Here is a 19,576-nt window from a genome sequence, read left to right on the forward strand (position 1 = left end):
CTACATACAATGATGTATAAATGGCCAAGAATTAAAGCCTGATATGCCATGACTGGCAGTGTCTTCAATCCACTGACACCTTTTTCATTTCATTTTTGCTATCTCCTGATGATTTTATTCAGCCTGAGACTTTCTAAACTGGAAGCGGTAGATATCACAAACATGCACATGAAATTATTCATTACATAAGAACTCTTCTTAGGTGAATTAAAGTATCTGGTAACAGCAAACATAAACTACCGTACAAATGATGTCCTTGGGTTGAAAGGGTTAAATATGAGTATTTTTCAAAAGTGAAAACCCTTAAAAAACATACTGTAACTATGCGTCAGTGGATACCATAGATTCATTACAGTAAGAGAACATATTGCAGTACTACATTCATATTACAGTACTATACATCAACATCTTACTTATAAATGCTGCACTACTAATACTGTATTTCACTCACAATTGCACATGCTAATTGATCCCCTTTGAATAACTGTGAAAAATAATAATGTACAATTAAATCAGTGGTATTCATTGTGACGCTCATAACCATCTAGATGATATAATTTGTGGTTCTAAACAAAAAGATACACAGTACAGCACATCTTCATTATGAATGTCATCCATTTAACATTATTTTTTGCTATCTAAAGCTCAGTACACTAAAGAAAAACAGCCTAATAAAGTTTCACTGTTATCTTTGAAACTGATTTGCCAGTTTCCCCAAAGTTACAGTATAATGTACTCTTTTCACCTTGACCTGACCCAGATTTTCGTCCTTTTGCAGCTTTGTTGGTGCAGCTCAGTGGGAGAGGGAAACAATGCTACAGCTCCGCATATCTTTCGTGGCACTTTGTGATTAACATCACACTCTAGTGTTAATCCTTTGCTACACTCTGCACTCCAGATGGAGATATGGCATTTCTGGCCAAGCTAAACTAAAAAAGGAGTAATGATTACATGTAAAAATCTATATTTTTAAACATATACCTTAATAACAACAATGACTGCCTAAACTGTACACTACTTAGTTTGTAAGGCTAACAGAAAGTCTCATCATCATCATCATCATCTAGACCTCCTTTCCCACCCAAGGGCAGGGCTCCCTCTAATGATATTCATGCAACACTCATCACTACACTAAATATGGTTGTTTTTTGACAGCAGGGTCTATGTATGACTGTGTGTGTGTGTGTGTGTGTGTGTGTGTGTGTGTGTATTTACTTATTTGTAGTATACAGGAATTGAACGATGCTCGTGTTGTCCTGTCTCCATATTCACATTTATCTAGTCTAACTTTACACACATGAATATTTTTCTCCTGCACCACCTTTTCGTCTAAGTCGTTCCAAATACTTATGTATTTACCCAATATACCTAATTGTGATACACACGAAATGTGCTATGCTCATGGGTTTCCGTCACTGTTTCTCAGTAAGTCAAATATAGCTTTAAACTCATTTAAGTTTTTAGACTGGATGATCTCTTTGTCCAGGCTATTCCATAAGTCTCTACTTCTGTAAGGAAAGCTATGTTTCTTGATATCCTTCAAGCAGCTTGACTTTTTCAATTTCATTCCATGTCCTCTTGTTGCTCTCTTATCCCATAAAAACAGATCTTCTCGGTCAATTTTATCTACTCCCACCATGGTCCTGAACACTGCAATCATGTCTCCCCTCTTTTTCCTTTCCTCTAAGGAAGGCAAATCCAGCTTTTCCAGCCTCTCTCTGTATGACAGATCTGCCAGGCTGAGGACCATCTTGGTTGCTGTTCTTTGTATTCTCTCAATCTTGTTTATATCTTTCTTTTTGTGTGGGGACCACACTACTGTTGCATATTCTAACCTGGGGCAGATCATGGCCACTATCAATTTTTTCATCATCTCCTCATCCATATAATGAAATGCTACTCTTATGTTAGTCAAGAGTTTATACGTCTCTCTGACTATCCTGTTAATGTGCTTTTTAGGTGACAAACTATCTTGGACCAGCACTCCCAAATCTTTCTCTTCTCTCATTTTTGTGATTAATTCATTACCCAACAAATAATTCAGTGATGGCCTCCTGGTACTTTTCCCCATTTCCAATACTTTACATTTCCTTACATTAAATTTCATTTCCCACATCCGGCTCCAATCATGTATCCTATCCAGATCCTCCTGCAGCATTTTACAATCCTCCTCAAGATCTTTACATCACCAGCAAATAGACTTGCATAACTGTTCACTCCATCTACCAAATCATTTACATAAATCAGGAACATTACTGGCACCAACACCGAGCCTTGAGGGATTCCACTTGTCACTTCCCTCCATCCAGACATCTTATCCTTTATTACTGTGTGTGTGTGTGTGTGTTCTTACCTAATTGTTCTTACTTAATTGTATCTTTACAGGAATGAGTCAAGCTCGTACTGTACCGTGTCTTAAACCATATTTGTCGTACATATCCTTAAATTTATGAATTGTTTTGGCACACACTATTTCATTCGGTAGTGCATTCCATTGATCAATTGCTCTGTTTGGGAAACTGAATTTCCTTACGTCTTTATCACCTCTCTTCTTATGAAGTTTTTTGCAGTGTTCTCTTGCTGATGCTTCTCCATATGTTAAGTAATCATTTATGTCTATTTTCTCCTTTCCTGATATGCACTTATATAGCATTATCATGTCACCTCTTTTCCTTCTCTCCTGTAGTGTTGGTAGATTCAGTTTATTTAGTCTTTCTTCGTAGCTTAGGTCCCTTAAGCTTGGTATCCATCTTGTAGCGGCCCTTTGAACTTTTTCAATCTTGTCTATATGCTTTTTGAGATGAGGACTCCAGACTACTGATGCATATTCAAGGGTTGGTCTAATGAATGATGTTATTATCCTTCTTAGCATGTCTTCATTTATGTATGTGAATGCTATTCTCATATTTGCAAGCAGTGTATACATGTTCCGTACCTTCTCGCTGATGTGGTCAGCCGGAGATAGTCTGTTATTGATAATCACACCTAGGTCTTTCTCTCTTTCTGATGTGTATAGGGTTTTATTTCCTAACTTATAATCCCAATCAGGTCTTTTTCCACTTTTAACAAACTTGATTACATGACACTTGTCCACATTGAATTCCATTTGCCATGTACTACTTCATTCATGAAGTTTATTTAATTCTTCTTGTAGCTCCCTACAAGAGTCTGTGCTAGTAATTCTCCTTTGTATTTTTGCATCATCTGCAAACATATTTAGATAGCTCTCATTTCCAGTGTTACTGTTTATATCATTTATATACACTAAAAACATGATTGGTGCCAGCACTGAACCCTGTGGTACTCCACTAGTCACTTCTTTCCATGATGAGTAGTTTCCTCTTAGTACTGTCCTCATTTCTCTTTTTATGAGAAAGTCTTGCATCCAACAAAACAGTTTGCCTCGAATTCCTCCTTGATGGTACAGTTTCCATAAAAGTCTTTGGTGTGGTACTGTGTCAAAAGCTTTCTTGAAATCTAAATAGATACTGTCCACCCATCCTTCCCTTTCCTGTATTGTGTTTGTTACTCTGTCATAGTAGCTCAACAGATTAGTAACACATGATTTTACTTTTCTGAAACCAAACTGTCTTTCTGTTATCATACTGTGTTCTTCTAGATGATTTACCCAAGCTTTTCTTATAAGCTTTTCTAATACCTTGCTTACAACACTGGTCAGTGATACTGGTCGGTAGTTGAGTGGATTTTGTCTATTTCCTTTCTTGAATAAGGGGACAATATTTGCTTTTTTCTAAATATCAGGTAGTTTACCTTGACTCAAGGATTTCTTGAAAATTATAAATAATGGTTTACTTAACTCCTTTGCACATTCTCGTAATACCCAACATGAAATTTCATCAGGACCACTTGCTTTTCCTCTGTCTAGTCTACTTAACTCCTCCTGTATTACTTTTTCTGCTATTTGTATATCTGGTAGTATGTGTGGACATGCATGTTCCACATAGTCCCTCTCAAAATTTTTTTCTTCTGTAAAAACTAATTGGAAATTCTTATTTAGTGCTTCACAATATCTTTCTCTTGTGTATAAGTGATTCCCTCGTCCGTAATGGATTGTATTATATCTTTTACTTTAGTTTTGCTTCTGATATAGCTGTAAAACAGCTTTGGTTGATCACTACTTTTATTTATTATATCCTCCTCAAACTGTTTTGGGCTTCCCTCCTTATTCTTATATAGTCGTTTCTTGCCTGTTTGTAATTATTATACGCCCTTTCACTATTGTGTCTTCTGTATCTATTCCATAACAAATCTCTTCTTTCTTTTGATTTTTTACATTCTGTATTGAACCATTTCTGTATTTTCTTATCTGCTTCTTTGTGCTGTGGGATGTACTTCTGGACTCCTGTTTCATAAATTTCACAAAATTTTTTATATACAGCATTCAAATCTTGTCCTCTAAGCTCATTTTCCCAATCAACTTCTAAGAAATACTTCTTTAGGTCTTGATAATTTCCCGTTTTATAGTTTAGGCTCTTTTTGTAACTGTCATTGCTGTTGACTATGTCATATGCTATCCTGAAGTTATAATTTAGTACTGCATGATCGCTTTTGCCGAGTGGTGGGTGATATATTAAACTGTCAGTATCATTTTCTTGCCTAGTAAATATTAGATCTAGCACTGAAGGTACATCAAGTCCTCTTTTTCTGGTGATTTCCCTCACATGTTGCATTAAGAAAAACTCTTGTACGAGATCCAGGAGCTTTTGGTCCCAACAGCTTTCTTGGCTATTTATATCTAGAGTATTCCAATTTATATTTGTATTGAAGTCCCCAGTTAGTATAATTCTTTCCGATTTCTCTTCCATGTTATGTAGCAAGGATCTTATACTCTGAATTGTACTCTCTGCCAGGTCCTCATATTCATCTCTTTCCCATGTGTTTGATCTGGGTGGCATGTACAAATTGGCTACAATTATTTTACCTTCAGATGTGTCGATCTCTACTGCAATCAGTTCTACTTGTGATGGTATATCTAGTTTTATTTCCTTGACTTTTAGATTTTTCTTAGTTAATATTATAATTCCTCCTCCTTTTTTTAAATTTCTGTCTCTTCTCCATATATTGTATTCCTCTAAGTTTAGTATGTCATTGGATATCCTTGATGTTAATTTTGTTTCAGTTAGGCATATTATTTGTGGTTCATTTTCTCTGACATAATCATTCATCTCTAGTAATTTAGATACCATTCCATCCACATTTGAGTACATCAACTTTATCATCTTGTTTATATACTTGTCATGACATGGTTCTACTACCTTCCTCCTTTTTCTTCCATCCTGTTTGTGTACCACTTTCGTACCTGCAATCCTATTACTTTGTAAAAAAATTTCTTCTTCTCCTCTTCTGATCTTCCCTCATTTTTTGTTTTTGCTTCCTCCCTTTTCTCTTTCAGTAATTCCAGTTCCTCTTGTGTTAGGCATCTTCTTATCCATACATTTTTGAACTCCTCTTTTTCCTTAAGATTCTTTGCATTTTTTAGTATCTCTTCCACAGTGTTTACATTCTGGAAAGTCACCTTTAGAGGTCTTGTCTTGCTTTTCTCGTATTTCCCTAACCTTTTGTGTTCCTCTATGTCTTTACTACAGATTTCCTCTGATACTTCTTTCAGTAAGTTCATTACATTTGTCATCTCCTTTTTGTCTCTTGTGATCTTGTTTTTAACTTCTTCCTCTTCTATACCAGTGATTACTATTGATTTGTTTATCTCTACTGAATCTCTGACTAACTTTGGATTATTCTTTTCACCTCCTTTTTGATGCTTTTTTCCTCCACCCTTGTTTCTAAGTCTTTCTTTACTTTCACCATTTCAGCATACGTGGTTTCTACATCATTTTTGTAGCTTTGCACAGCTTCATTTACTTGTGTTATCTTCTCCTCAATATCACTGCTCTGGTCAATAAGACTGCTAACTTGCCTAATTGTCTCTGTGTCATTTTTGAACTCTTCCATAACACTCTCGTGATTGACTACTGTACTTGCCATTTCACTCATTTTCTTCCTAAGTGTACTCAATTCCACTGTTAGTTCACTGATGGTTGTGTCTTTCTTATTGGCCTCTCTTCCTAGTTTTTCTATTTCTTCCTTTTGCAAGTGCATCTGCTTTTTTATTTCATCAATTTCATTTTTGAAAGCCATTTCTAGTTTGTTTACACATTCGACCAGTCTATTGTGAGTCTCTACTTGAACCAGTTCTTGGTAGAAATCATCATTTTGCTTTTTACCTTTATCCCTTTTCTTTTCCAAATTTGCTTTACTAAAGTATGTATCCATTTTGCAATACTTAAAGTGCAAAGCATGTACTTACAATCTCCGTGTTGTTGTAGTCTAAACAAACCTCAGAGATGACTCAGCGTATTCTTTCGTCTTGGTTCTATTTCCTGTTTGAACAAGTCTTGTTTAAACTTATTATTTTTTTCCTTTTAATAATGAACAATCATTTAGTCTAACCTGGTACTGAGCTTGACTCATACAAAGATACAAATTTAGGTAATGCCACTGGCCGTGATGATTTGGTACGGAGCGCCGGTGACGCACGTCCGCCTAGATTGAATCTCTCTGTGTGTGTGTAATTCACCGGGTTGGTCAGGATCACTTGATGGTCGTGATCGTCAGCTTTTACCCTCCCGGAAGGGAGCTGAGAGCTCATATAGTCCGATCTAAGGGCAAGGCTGTGACCTTCACACACGCACACACCCGTCCCCTTGCTCAAGGGGGACAGTAACCACTCACTTCGTCAGTGAAACTTTTCGTAACCTGAGCGAGGCGCGAACTCCCATCCACCAGTTGGCAAGCGGGAACGTTACCACTGCACCAGCGAGCGGTGTGTGTGTGTGTGTGTGTGTGTGTGTGTGTGTGTGTTTTGGTACTATAGTGCCACAGACTTTTATATTGTGCATGCAAACAAAACTAGCTACTTAACTCAGCTGTACTGGAATATGGCTAAATGTACATTATAACCAATCACATTTTACCTGAAATAATTTTTTCTTCCTTTAATAATGGTACCGAGACAGCAAGCAAAACTATTATACTTAATTCAGATGTATACTGTATATTAATCTGCATGAGGTGTGGCTCTCACGATAAATGTATCCTGCTGAAGTGGTTCCCTGGCAATAATTAGTCAATAACACTTAATTACGGGACAGTATTACAATTTCACTTACCGTCCAGTTAGCTACAGCACAAAACATTCACATTTTCCAAGTTTTGAACACACTGAGCCCTGGGATGTATTTTTCATTTTACTCTTATCAACTCCTAATGTTTTTACTGAGACTAGCATATACTAAGGTGGTAGGTGGAGGTGACCATCATCTACTCACTCAATGTAGTGTTGCCTACTTCTTTCTTCATCATTCTCTTACTGTGTCTGCCTTCCTCTCTTCCTATTTCTTCCATCTTGCCTGTCACATTTTATTACTCTTCTGTCTTTTTCAGGTGGCTTTACAATGAGTGACAAGCCTAATGGTTTTTCTGTTAGCCAGGAAATCATTAACAACTCTGGGTCATAACCATCCAAGCAACCCATATGTGTCCCCTACATATCAACTAGTGGGTTGGTGGAGGGTTAATGCTCTTCCCTATTAAACAACTAACTCAAAGACAAACGGGATTATGGTGTCTGGCTATAGACAGACAGATTGACAGGCATACTTCTTGATCTGGTGGGAACAGATAAATCCATTCAACATAACAGGCCTTTCTTAAGTTTAATAAAGTTTTTTGGCAGCAGCAAAATAAAAGTACTGTACACACAGATTTCCATTTAAATCTTTATCATCACTATCTATCTATCTATCTATAGCCCGACGCCCTAATCCCGCAAAGGGTGGCCGCAGACAAAACGCCTCCAAGTCACTCTGTCACCCACCATTTCACTACCCTCCCCCCAACTCACCCCCCCCTCCCTCACATACCTCTCAACTCCATCCCTCCACCTCATCCTCGGTCTACCCCTCCCTCTCCCTCCCTCCACCTCACCTACATACACCCTCTTAGTCAGTCTTTCATTCTCCATTCTCTCCACATGTCCAAACCACCTCAGTGTATTTCTCCTAATCTTCTCAACCACATCCACATCTACCCCACAACGTTCCTTCACTTCTTCATTCGTCAACCTGTCCCTCCACGTCACTCCACATGCTCCTCTCAAGTAACTCATTTCCACTGCTCTCACTCTTGACTTGTTCCCCTCTTGCAAAGTCCACGCCTCGCTTCCATACGTCAGGGTAGGGATCACAATGTCATCATGCAGTGACTTCTTAACTTCCATACTCACCTCCCTATTTCTCATCACTGCTTTCAGTGTACCAATAACCTTCCTTCCCTGCTGTACCCTTTCACGTACTTCATCCCCCAAAGTTCCATCCTTACTCATCACACTACCCAAGTACTTGAATGCACTCACATTCTCCATATCCTCACCATCCAACCTCACTGCACACTCTGTGACTTCATTCCTCTCAAACACCATAACTTTACTTTTGTTTACATTAACTTTCAGCTTCCTCCTCCTACACACTGTCCCAAATTCATTCACCAAACCTTGCAACTCCCATTCATCTTCACTCAACAATACTGTATCATCAGCAAACAGCAACACCGGAAGCTTCCAAATCTCACCCTCAGTCATTAGGGCCACCCCCACATCCACTGCCCTACCTTGCACCTCCTTTACAACCCCATCCATATGTATATTAAACAGCCATGGAGACATCACACACCCCTGTTTCAGTCCCACATTGAGATCAAAGAACTCACTCAGCTCGCCATCCACTCGCACCGTAGCCCTAGCTCCCTTGTACATGCTCTTCACAGCACTCAACAATTTCCCCTCCACTCCATATATTCTTAATACCTTCCACATACCTTGCCTATCTATTCTGTCATAAGCTTTCTCCAAGTCCATGAAGGCAGCATACACTTTCCTTCCCTTCTCTAGATACTTCTCCACTAAACATCTTAGAACAAATATCTGATCTACACACCCTTTTCCCTTCCTAAATCCCCCTTGTTCTTCTCCAACTAGCTCCTCTGTCATATGCCTAACCCTATCAATGAGTATTCTACCATATATTTTACCAGTCACACTAAGAAGGCAAATACCCTTATGGTTACCACATACAGTACAATCCCAGCAATCCGGTATCCAGACAAACGGAATACTCAGAACAACGGGAAAATTCAAGGGCTGGTAAAAATGTCAGTAAGTTATAACTGTGCGCCAATTTGAATGGACCACCAAACCGCCGTTTGATAGTGTCACACGAGGCTGGGGGAAGTCAGACAAAGCGAGGTGGAGGCATTTCCGGCTGATGTAAATCCCTAGCAAATCCTCTTAACCACCCCTCCTCTCCCCCTCTTTCCCCTACTTGAATTCAGTCATCCTCCACACCTTCCAAAAATCACCAGTCTGCGTTTTGCCACCAGACAATAAACAAGGTCTCTTACTATTGTGTTCCTCTGATAGACGGTAATTTGTACACTCCAAAATGCCTAAAGTGGAAACTAAACGTAAGCGTATCGTGCTTACCTTGAAACAGAAGCTGGACATATGCAACAGACTTGAAAAAGGCGAACATTATAAAACACTAATGGCTGAATATAACTGTTAATAGAAATGAAAGTTTACTTTGTTGGAAGAAAAATAAATAAATAATATGCCTGCATTTCATACGTACATCATTTATTTTATTTTCTGCAAAACAGCTGAGTGGCGGGTGAGGGGTGGAGTGATGGAGGTCAGGTAGGGAAGAAGAAGAACAGTCGGAAACGTAAACAAACTCACGTGGGGGCAGAGGTGTTGTGATAATTCTACAGTGCAGTCTTAACACATCATCAGTTCACTAATAAATGTTCAAGCTTTTATTTCTATATTTTATTTTTCAATTTTTATCAGTACAGTACATATAATGAATACAGTAATTCGGTAAACAATGGACTGGTGTAATTTGCAGTACTGCTAGTTGCTAGACATTGCACACGTGCGGTATGACCATGGTGTGTGTTTACAAGGCAGTTTTTCAGGCGGAATCTCTTAGTGTAACCCCTAATGTGACTGGTGAGTACCTGAACTGTATTTACTGCTGTGATAGCCTTTGTATAGATTTGACTTGAAAATCAGAAATACGGGAAAAATCTGTAACCGGGAAGGTAAATTCCCCAAGCCACCCGGTTAACTGGGATTGTACTGTACTTCTCTCTCCCTTTTTGCTACTGATGCCCTAATGCCTGTTCTTCACTTACAACTGCTACTGATTTATTAAAGTTGTTATAATGTCAGTGATATATTTTTTTAAACCCTCAACCATGAATGAAATGTATACCTCAATTAAAGTTATTAAGAAGCATTTCTAATGCACATATCATGTACTCCAAGGTAAGATTTACTACACTCTATAAATGATATCCTAGGGCTGAAGATGTAAGATAACAACCTCAGGCTCATCAAGACGAGCTGAACAGACTGCTATTCTTGCTGTCTACCATTCTTCTTTTGGAATATGGGAAATAATTTGAGGGATGTTTGTATAACCAGGCAGCTGAGTTGATCAGCTATATCAGTGCCACCACAGGAAGGTGTTCCTCTCCAGCACCCTACAAATCAGTACAATGTTCAGAACTACCACTTACGGACTTCACGAACTCCCTGGTCAGAGAATCCAGGTAGAGAAAGAAATCTCTCAGCGGTGGCTTTGCGTTTTAAGCTGGCTCTTATGGTTTTAGCTGCCACTTTTGCTTGTGAACTGCGAAAAGAAATGCATATATTAATCATCACCAACGTCATAATTTATACATCACTATCATCACCAACACCATAACTTATACATCACTATCATCACCAACATCATAATCTACAGATTACTATTATCACCATTTATTAACATCATCCTAATCATCACCACCATCAACTTCCTTATCCTTATTCCCACCTAAAGATGAGGTGGAGCAGGATCCAGAAATAAGAAGAGAGAGAGAGAGAGAGAGAGAGAGAGAGAGAGAGAGACAGACAGACAGACAGACAGACAGGGGAAAAAAAAAAAAAAAAAAAAAAAAAAAAAAACACTGCAACAGTCAACAGCCCCCTCAGTACAATGGGTCATGCGATCATTCAAGCTTTCAGAAACATGGAGGGAAAAAAAAAAAAAAATTCCCCACGAGGATGGGGTGAGGCAGGATTCACAGATACAGAGGGAGAAAATTAAAATGTATAAAAGCAGAACTAACAACATCATGCCCTGTGAAATGGGCCAATCTTTCACACATCATTCATGCTTTCAGAATCCTTGTTCTATAAATCTACCTATCTACTGCCAAACACTTTAATAGTTGTAAGAGGTGGCCACAAACAAATCACCTCCATATCACCCTGTCCTCTGCCATTTAGCTGCCCTCCCTCCAAACCACACACAGCCTCTCACACTTGGTACATCTCTCCACTCTGTAAATTACAGTACAGCACTGTAAATACATGCAGTCAGGCCTCGGTATACGTCAGATTGGTATGCAACGAATCAGGAGAACAATGAATGAAAAGTTATACCCAGATTTGCAATAATGAAGGTGCAATTCATTTATACAATAACTGTGGTGGTTTCCCACCCAAGCTGACATTCAAACTTCTGAGCCACAATGGCTTGCCAGTATCTACATTCGCTGTAATCATCTCCCTCTCATTCCATTTCATGCATAGAAGGTCACTGAAACACCACTGCTATAGCCCAACGACAGTGCAAGTGCATAACAAGTAGTGCAGTGTGCGATACTGGGTGGAGTAATAATTTTTTTTGTCTGTGAAATACTGGCACTTGTGACTTGGAAATCATATCTAGCAACGATGATACAGAAGTGTAGTGCTGCTGAAGCTGCTGAGGGCAAGCATAAAAGGGAAAGCTTTTTTGAAATTTTAGGTCAAGTAGCCCTTGGTCTCCTCCCTATCCCCAGTGAACCCATGTTATACTGATCACGGTAAATGATAAATCATTTTGCAATGAGTTTTCACTTGATGTAACCCCATCACATATCAAGGCTTGACTGAACCAACATTTCACTACCACTGACTTTGCAAGAAAGTACTGTACCATGAGACTGAATTATGACTACAAGCTTGATAACCAGCCACACAAGCATCAGTATTTGGCAAGAAACTCAGCCACAAGTAAGCTGAGACTCATACTGTTATAATTCTTTTTTTCCCAACAGTCTCCAGCCATGGTTGGGAGGTACTGTAATCAGCTGGTCTGGGCACTCCATTTTGTAACAGTCTAAAGAAAATACCAGCTGTGGCATGGCCAACCTCAAAATGGTAATTCCTAAAGTGGAAGCATGGCATCATTTATGAATGAATGGAAATGAAAGGAAATACCATTATACATCAAATCACAGCAGCTGCAGCAGCTTATGTTCTCCCGAATGGGTTAAGTGTGGATGTAAAGGAAAGGTTTTGAGACAAATTACTGTTAGCGGCAGGGTACAATTTACTAAGCTTGATTTTTTCCAGACTTATATATGATGATTTTCAGATCGTATTTGTTGGTTTTAGTGAGCTATTTATGGGTGTTAGCCTTAGGTTAGCTTCCTTTACAGCTGTTAGGCCATTCAGACTGGCTTTAAACTTGTTTATGGGCTCATGTGGGTGGGTTTTGGACTTGGTTGGGGGAAACCCAAGGCTGAAAAACGCATCCCATTACATGTTAAATCTACCCCGACATACGATACCCCGCCTAACGATGGGTTTTTACCTAACCAACTGCATCGTTAAACCGGGGTATACCTGTATCTCTCTTTTTTGTTTTTTTATATTAACAGAACTGAGGAAGGAAAAACAAATGAATATAAAAATAATCCATACACCAGATTACTGGCATCTTCCATTCACAAAAAAAATATAACAGTTGGACTTGAACAACTGTAGGTCGAAGTCTGGGGGGAAACAACTCCAGCAAAGCGAGTTCCAGAGAGATGCAGCTCGGGGAATAAAAGAATTCTGATAGGCAGAAGTTCTGCAATATGGCTACATGACATTCCAGTCATGAATGCTACCAGATGCCCGTGTAGCTCGGGTGAAGGCATGGAGGGGTGACACAAAAGACGCAATTTTGTCTGAGCATTTGCCATGAAAGTATTTGCAAAATAATGCAAGGGAGGCAAAATTCCTTCTTACTTGTAGGGGAGGTAGTTTAGTTGTGTGAGCAGGGTTATTAATAATTCTAACAGTTTTGTTCTGAATTTTGTCTAGTAGTTTTAGTGCAACCTCTCCATGCAATATTCTAACTGATAGCGCACATGACTCTTATAAATTATAGCTACCTACTCGTCGGCGAAGAAGTTAAGGACTCTGTACAATAATCCAAGTTTCTCTGAGGCGGTTTTAGCAAGTGATCTGACATAAGAGGTCCACCTGAGGGCACTGTTAAGTGAAACACCATGGAGACATGACACATCCTTGTTGCAATCCAACATTCAGATAGAAAAATTCACTCAGTTCACTATCCACATGCACTGCAGCCTTGGCACCCTCATACATAATCTTCATGGCATTTAACAACTTCCCATTTACTCCATATATTCCTAATATTTCCACATTCCTTGTCTATCCACTCTTGCCATCATGTCAATGAGGGCCACACATAGCTTCTTTCCCTTCTCTAGAAACATTTCCACCAAAGATGTAAGAATGAATATCTGATCTACACAACCTCTTCCCTTCTCAAAACCTCCCTGCTCATCTCCAACTAATTCCACTGTTATTTCCCTAACTCTGTCGCTAAGCATCCTACCATATGCATTTCCTATTACACTCAAAAGACAAATGCCCCTACGATTACCACACACTTCTTTTTCCCATTTTCCATTGTCTATCTATCTATCTATTGCCAGACGCCTCAATCCCGTTTGGGGTGGCCACAAACAAATCGCCTCCAAGTCGCCCTGTCCCCTGCCATTTCACCGCCCTGCTCCCAACTCACACCCCTCCTCTCTCATATACCTCTCCACCCCATCCCTCCATCTCATCCTCGGCCTCCCCCTCCCTCTTCTCCCCTCCACCTCACTCACATACACTCTCTTCGTCAGTCTTTCACCCTCCATCCTCTCCACATGGCCAAACCACCTCAGTGTGTTCCTCATAACGCTTCCTATCACATCCACATCCACACCACAACGCTCCTTTATATCCTCATTCGTCAGCCTGTCTCTCCACGTGACTCCACAGGCTCCTCTTAAATAACTCATTTCCACTGCTCTCACTCTTGATTTGTGTCCTTCCATTGTACAGGAGGATAATTATACCTGACTTCCAATCCTCCAGGACTCTGCCTTGCTCCCAGGCCAATCTGCACATCTTCCATATCCATTCTACTACTATCTTCCCCCATGCTTCAGTATTTCACCACACACTCCATTAATTGCTGGGGCTTTTGATGGTAAAGAAAGTAATGAAGACTATCAGTTTGAAGTTTCTCCCAAAGTGAACAAAATTAATTAAGGTAGTACAAATACAATGTATAATAAAAAAAATACATCTTCAGGCTGAAAGTGTTAAAGACTCACCAATATGCATCCCTCTCCCTTTGTCTTCTATGGCGGATCGTGCGTGGTGGAGTAGTACTCATATCATTTAAGTAATGTGCCAGCTCCTCCTCCTCTTGTGTAAACGAGTCATTGCTTTCCAGTCTTTCCCCCTCCTCAGCCACCAACTCATCACTGTTACCACTGTTCCTCCTGAAATGCAATAATGTCAACTGCAATTTGCAATGAAGTGGTATATACAAACGGTTCTCATGAAGTGGTATATACAGACAGTCCTCATCTAACTCTCTCAGTTGAATGATGTATTTTCATTTTACATAAGCTGTCAATGCTGATTAGCAGCCTATACGTAGTGCAGCTGTGTACCCTGGGTGGAGCAGCTGTGCCATCCATCATGGAGCCAAAACTTCCTCCTCTTTCCTTGCACCTTCCTGTGGGAAAAAGACCCTGGTCTAACCCTAGTGAAGCACTGTCTACCACGAGTAGACGCCAGATCCCTGCACACTATTTGCTGTGATCCTTTGGTTATCGTGCACAAGTGGTTCCCCACTGTGTGTCATAACAAAACTGCATGATCATGAACGCACAGAACACATGGGATTTATCCTAACTAGTATCGGCCACCCCACTCGTACACTCAAATTTTCATTTTAACAATTCGTGACCACTAAATACATACAGTCCATTTGCTTTATACGTAAGCATTTGGGTAGTAGAAGACCTCGCTCTCTAGAAATTTTGCTTTTTACAGATAACATACCTTATGGTGCCCCGGCCCCAGCAACCTAAACACTGCCCGACTTTATCACACTACCACCACCCACCACCACCACATTCCACATCAGTCATGAACCCCTCAAAGTCCAAGGCAAACACAACAGAAGCACCATTGTAATCATCTTCAACTGATGTTGAGGGAACTGGATCTTTTTCTAGTTTTGATGGGATAAAGAAGGTGGTGATCAGAGTCTAATGCATTTGGTTCTCTTCCTCAGCATTCCTGTCTCAGTAGTAACAGAGACTGTTTTCTATGGCATCCAGAGCCTCTTGTACTCACTTTATGCTTTTCGTTCATTGTCACTTGATCTTTAAACTCGTCAAAGGCTGCCAGGATTCTGCTTACATTTCGGATCAGTAAATCTTCACTATCCCTGGCTTGTGACATCATGACCCATGCTGATGTGATAACTCATGTCACTTCCTTATGCAGCCTACGAGGGTAGGTCACGCTCTGTGGCGCGACACCAGATTTGGCTCACTTTACAACACCAATTTTACATTTTCAAAAGCAACTCATGCACTACCAATTATTTTATTTTTTCACACCCCTGTTGTGCTCTAGGTATTTCGCATCATAGACGCTTGCGTATTAAGCGAATGGACAGTACATACTGTTATAGTAAGTATCAGAAACAAACATATGCATGGTTAGGCTAAAAGAAAGTGATACCATGGAGATGCCTGAGACTGGCATGAGATAAGGGGTTCTGAGTCACTGGGGTAGACAGTCAGTGGTCTCCACCACCTGGGATTAACTCCTTAAGACTTCATCTTTGAATCCCTCAAAGCCAATAGAAACCACAGATACTTCACCATCATTGTCAGGAGAAACCAGCTCAGGTGCACATTATTTATTTTTTATTTTTTTAAGCTGAAAGTGCCAACGGCCATACCACGTTGAGTACACCGCTTCCCATCTGATCAGCGAAGTTAAGCAACGTTGGGTCTGGTTAATACTTGGATGGGTGACCGCCTGGGAACACCAGATGCTGTTGGCATCCCTACGTGTCAAGTGGGGTTGGTGGAGGATTAGTGCCCCTCCCTGCAAAACAATTAACTCTAAGCCCTTGGCCACCCCATTTGGGATACATGGCATCTGGCAATGAATGATGAATGAAGCTGAAAGTATGTGATAACAGCAGGAAGGCAGATTTTAATTCTGCAGTGATAATGGAAACCGCTATAAACAAGTGCATGATGACCAAGGGATCATTGTACTATACGATGACAATCCCTCTGAAACAAGTGACTATTTGTGACTTGTGGCTGATTGGTGTGCACAACCAGACAGACTGGGATAAGCAACAACAACTTAAGCTGCTCCCACTCACCAGACAACTTTTATTTAAATAAGAATGAACCTCTCATAGTGAAGGCGTTAAGGAAAGCCATATCTTATCACTCTACTGTACTTCAATAAATCTCCCTTTACCTGAATATTTTTGGTGACAGTATAATACATCATCACACTGAAGGAGTATGAAGTCTAGGATGTACAACAGCAAGCAAAATGGTAGCTCCTTTCCTTTAAAGTGAAACAACTTTACTCCCTTTAATTCAACAATGTACTCTCTATTTTTGTCTTGATTTCTCCTGACAATTTTATTAAGGTTAGGGCAGGCCACTCACATTTTTTTAAAAGGCTATTAGCAAACACTCTATTTCAGAGTTGTTCTAACCTCAATGAAACTGTCAGGAGGTGGTAGTAGTAGTAGTAGTAGTATCCCATCCAAAACACCACCCTTGTAGTCCACAACACTGCCAAACCACGGGAATGCCCTCACTGACTCCACTACCTTTAATATATACAGCTACCGCAAACTGACTTAGGACCTCCCCCCACAAGGTATTAAAAAACACAGAAATCATAGTATATCACAATGTTTGTTCATGAGATGCCATTCATTACTATGAAATCATATTTCTCTTGTTTTTCAGGACTAGTTGGATGCATTTTGGCATGGAATCACTTAGATCTCTAAAGTAATCTAAGGACATTTCTTTGAACCAAACATCTGTCAGTCCAGTCTTGATTTTTTTTTTTTTAATGCGAGGAAGAAGGAACCAAAGGCCATGAGCCCGCAATAACAGTGCCCTCCAAGAGAAAAACAAAATACAAGAAAGAGCCAAATTCAAGATCCATTCATTTCGAGATGCCTGGACACACTGCGTTTGAAAGACTGAGATCATAGGCAGCAGGAAATACAGACAAAGGGAGACAGTTCCAGAGTTGACCAGTTGCATAAATGAAGGACTGGGAGTAACAGTTAACTCTTGCATTAGAGAGTTGGACAGAAAAGGGATGAGAGTTTGCTGCTAGAGGTGGAGGAATGCATGCAGACAGGTCAGAGCTGTGACCATTAAAGTAGCGATAGAAAAGAGATAAAGATGCAACAGTGCGGCAAAGAGACAGAGGTTGAAGGGAGTCAGTAAGAGGAGGAGAGTTAATGAGACGAAAAGCCTTTGACTCCACCCTATTGAAAAGAGCTGTATGTGGGGAGCCTCCCAACACATGAGAGTTGTACTCCACACACGGGTGGATAAAATCCCTGTATAGAGTCAACAATTGGGCAGGGGTAAAGAAAGAACGGAGTCGGCTTAGCACACTCAATCTCTTGGAAGCAGATTTTACAAGAGATGTAATATGATCTTTCCAAGATAAGTCCCGAGTAAATGAAACCCCAAGCATGTTCAAGGATGATGCAGGATTAAGCTGAATATTATTAAACATTAGTGGGTATATACCTGTGGAAGATTTTGACGGGTTGATAGGTGTAAGAACTGAGTCTTTGATGCATTAAAAACAAGAAGATTATTTTTACCCCAGTGAGAGATACGAGCCAAGTCAGACATTAGGTGTGCCATAGCCTCATCCCTTGTTAGTTGAAGAAACTCTGAGATGGGCGTTGAGGGTACCGAATGGAAAGGTGAAGGGTGGAGTCATCAGCGTATGAGTGGATAGGGTTAGATGTACAGCTTAGAAGGTCATTGATGAATAAAAGGAAGAGAGTTGGTGATAGGACAGGGCCCTGAGGAACACCACTGTTGATAGATCTAGGAGAAGAACGATGGCCGTCTACAACAGCGGCTATAGAACGACCAGAAAGGAAGCTAGCGATGAAGGCACAGATAGAAGGACAGAAACTGTAAGAGGGCAGTTTGGAAATTAAAGATTTATACCAGACTCGATCGAAAGCCTTTGAGATGTCAAGTGCAATGGCAAAGCTTTTGCCAAAGTCCCGAAAGGAGGATGACCAGGAGTCTGAAAGGTAGGTGAGAAGATCGCCAGTGGAGCATCCCTGACGGAACCCGTACTGACGATCAGAAAGAAGGTTGTGATAGGAAAGATGCTTTAAAATTTTTCTATTGTGAATAGACTTGAAAACTTTTGAAACACAGGACGTTAAAGCAATTGGACGATAGTTGGAGGGTTGGGAATAGTCACCCTTCTTTGCGACTGGCTGAAAGAGAGCAAACTTCCAGCAAGAAGGAAAGGTACAAGTTGACAGACAAAGGCGAAAGAGTTTGCCTAGGCAGGGTGTAAGTACAGAAGCCAGGTTCTTGAGAACAACAGGAGGGACTCCATCAGGCCCATATGCCTTGTTAGTAATGAGGCCAGTGATGGCAGAAAATACATCAGCTGAAGAAATTTTAATGTCAACCATGAGGAAGTCAGAGGCGGGAAGTGATGGAGGAACAGCACCGGAATCGTCTAAGGTGGAATTGAAGGAGAAAGTCTGTGCGAAGAGATCTGCTTTATCAGTAGAAGCAATAGCTACAGAACCATCAGAGTAGAAAAGAGGAGGGAAGGATGATGAGGTAAAGTTGTTAGAAAGGTTTTTGGCAAGGTGCCAGAAGGAGCGGGAAGAGTTCGAATTGGAGAGTTGAGAGCATTTAGTATGGATGAAATTATTTTTAGCAAAGCGAAGAACAGACTTAGCACGATTCCGGGCAGAAACGTATAAAAGATGTGATTCAGGGGTAGGTTGGTTCCGGTACCTTTTGTAGGCCCTCTCTTTGTTGCGGACAGCATTAGAACAAGCGTGATTAAACCAAGGCTTTCTTGCATTAGTCAAAGGATAAGAGAAAGGAATGTATGCTTCCATGCCCGAGAGAATAACCTCCATAATGCGCAAGGCACACTCAGATGGCTCCCGGCCATGGAAGCAATAATCATTCCAGGGAAAATCAAAGAAGTACTGCCTGAGGGCCTCCCAATCAGCAGCTCCAAAATGCCACAGAC

General features: G+C 40.3%; 1 protein-coding gene and 1 non-coding gene across 2 annotated transcripts in view; one reads left to right on the forward strand and one right to left on the reverse strand.

Annotated features, from left to right (window-relative positions):
* Positions 1-19,576, reverse strand: part of LOC145391972 (mitogen-activated protein kinase kinase kinase 4-like) — a 503,013-nt gene that overhangs the window by 466,046 nt on the left and 17,391 nt on the right. The window contains exons 2-3 of the mRNA XM_080266482.1: positions 14,575-14,745; positions 10,657-10,769 (exon numbers count right to left, since the gene is read on the reverse strand). Of these exons, the coding sequence (XP_080122608.1) occupies positions 10,657-10,769; positions 14,575-14,745 (284 nt within the window). The remainder of the gene's footprint in view (positions 1-10,656; positions 10,770-14,574; positions 14,746-19,576) is intronic.
* On the forward strand, positions 16,213-16,331 carry LOC145391979 (5S ribosomal RNA). Its single transcript, XR_013895921.1, has one exon. It is a non-coding gene; the product is annotated as a 5S ribosomal RNA (ribosomal RNA).

This window comes from Coenobita brevimanus, chromosome 20 (assembly GCF_032717465.1).
Source record: "Coenobita brevimanus isolate Jiangsu-jjx chromosome 20, ASM3271746v2, whole genome shotgun sequence".
Taxonomy (NCBI): domain Eukaryota; kingdom Metazoa; phylum Arthropoda; class Malacostraca; order Decapoda; family Coenobitidae; genus Coenobita; species Coenobita brevimanus.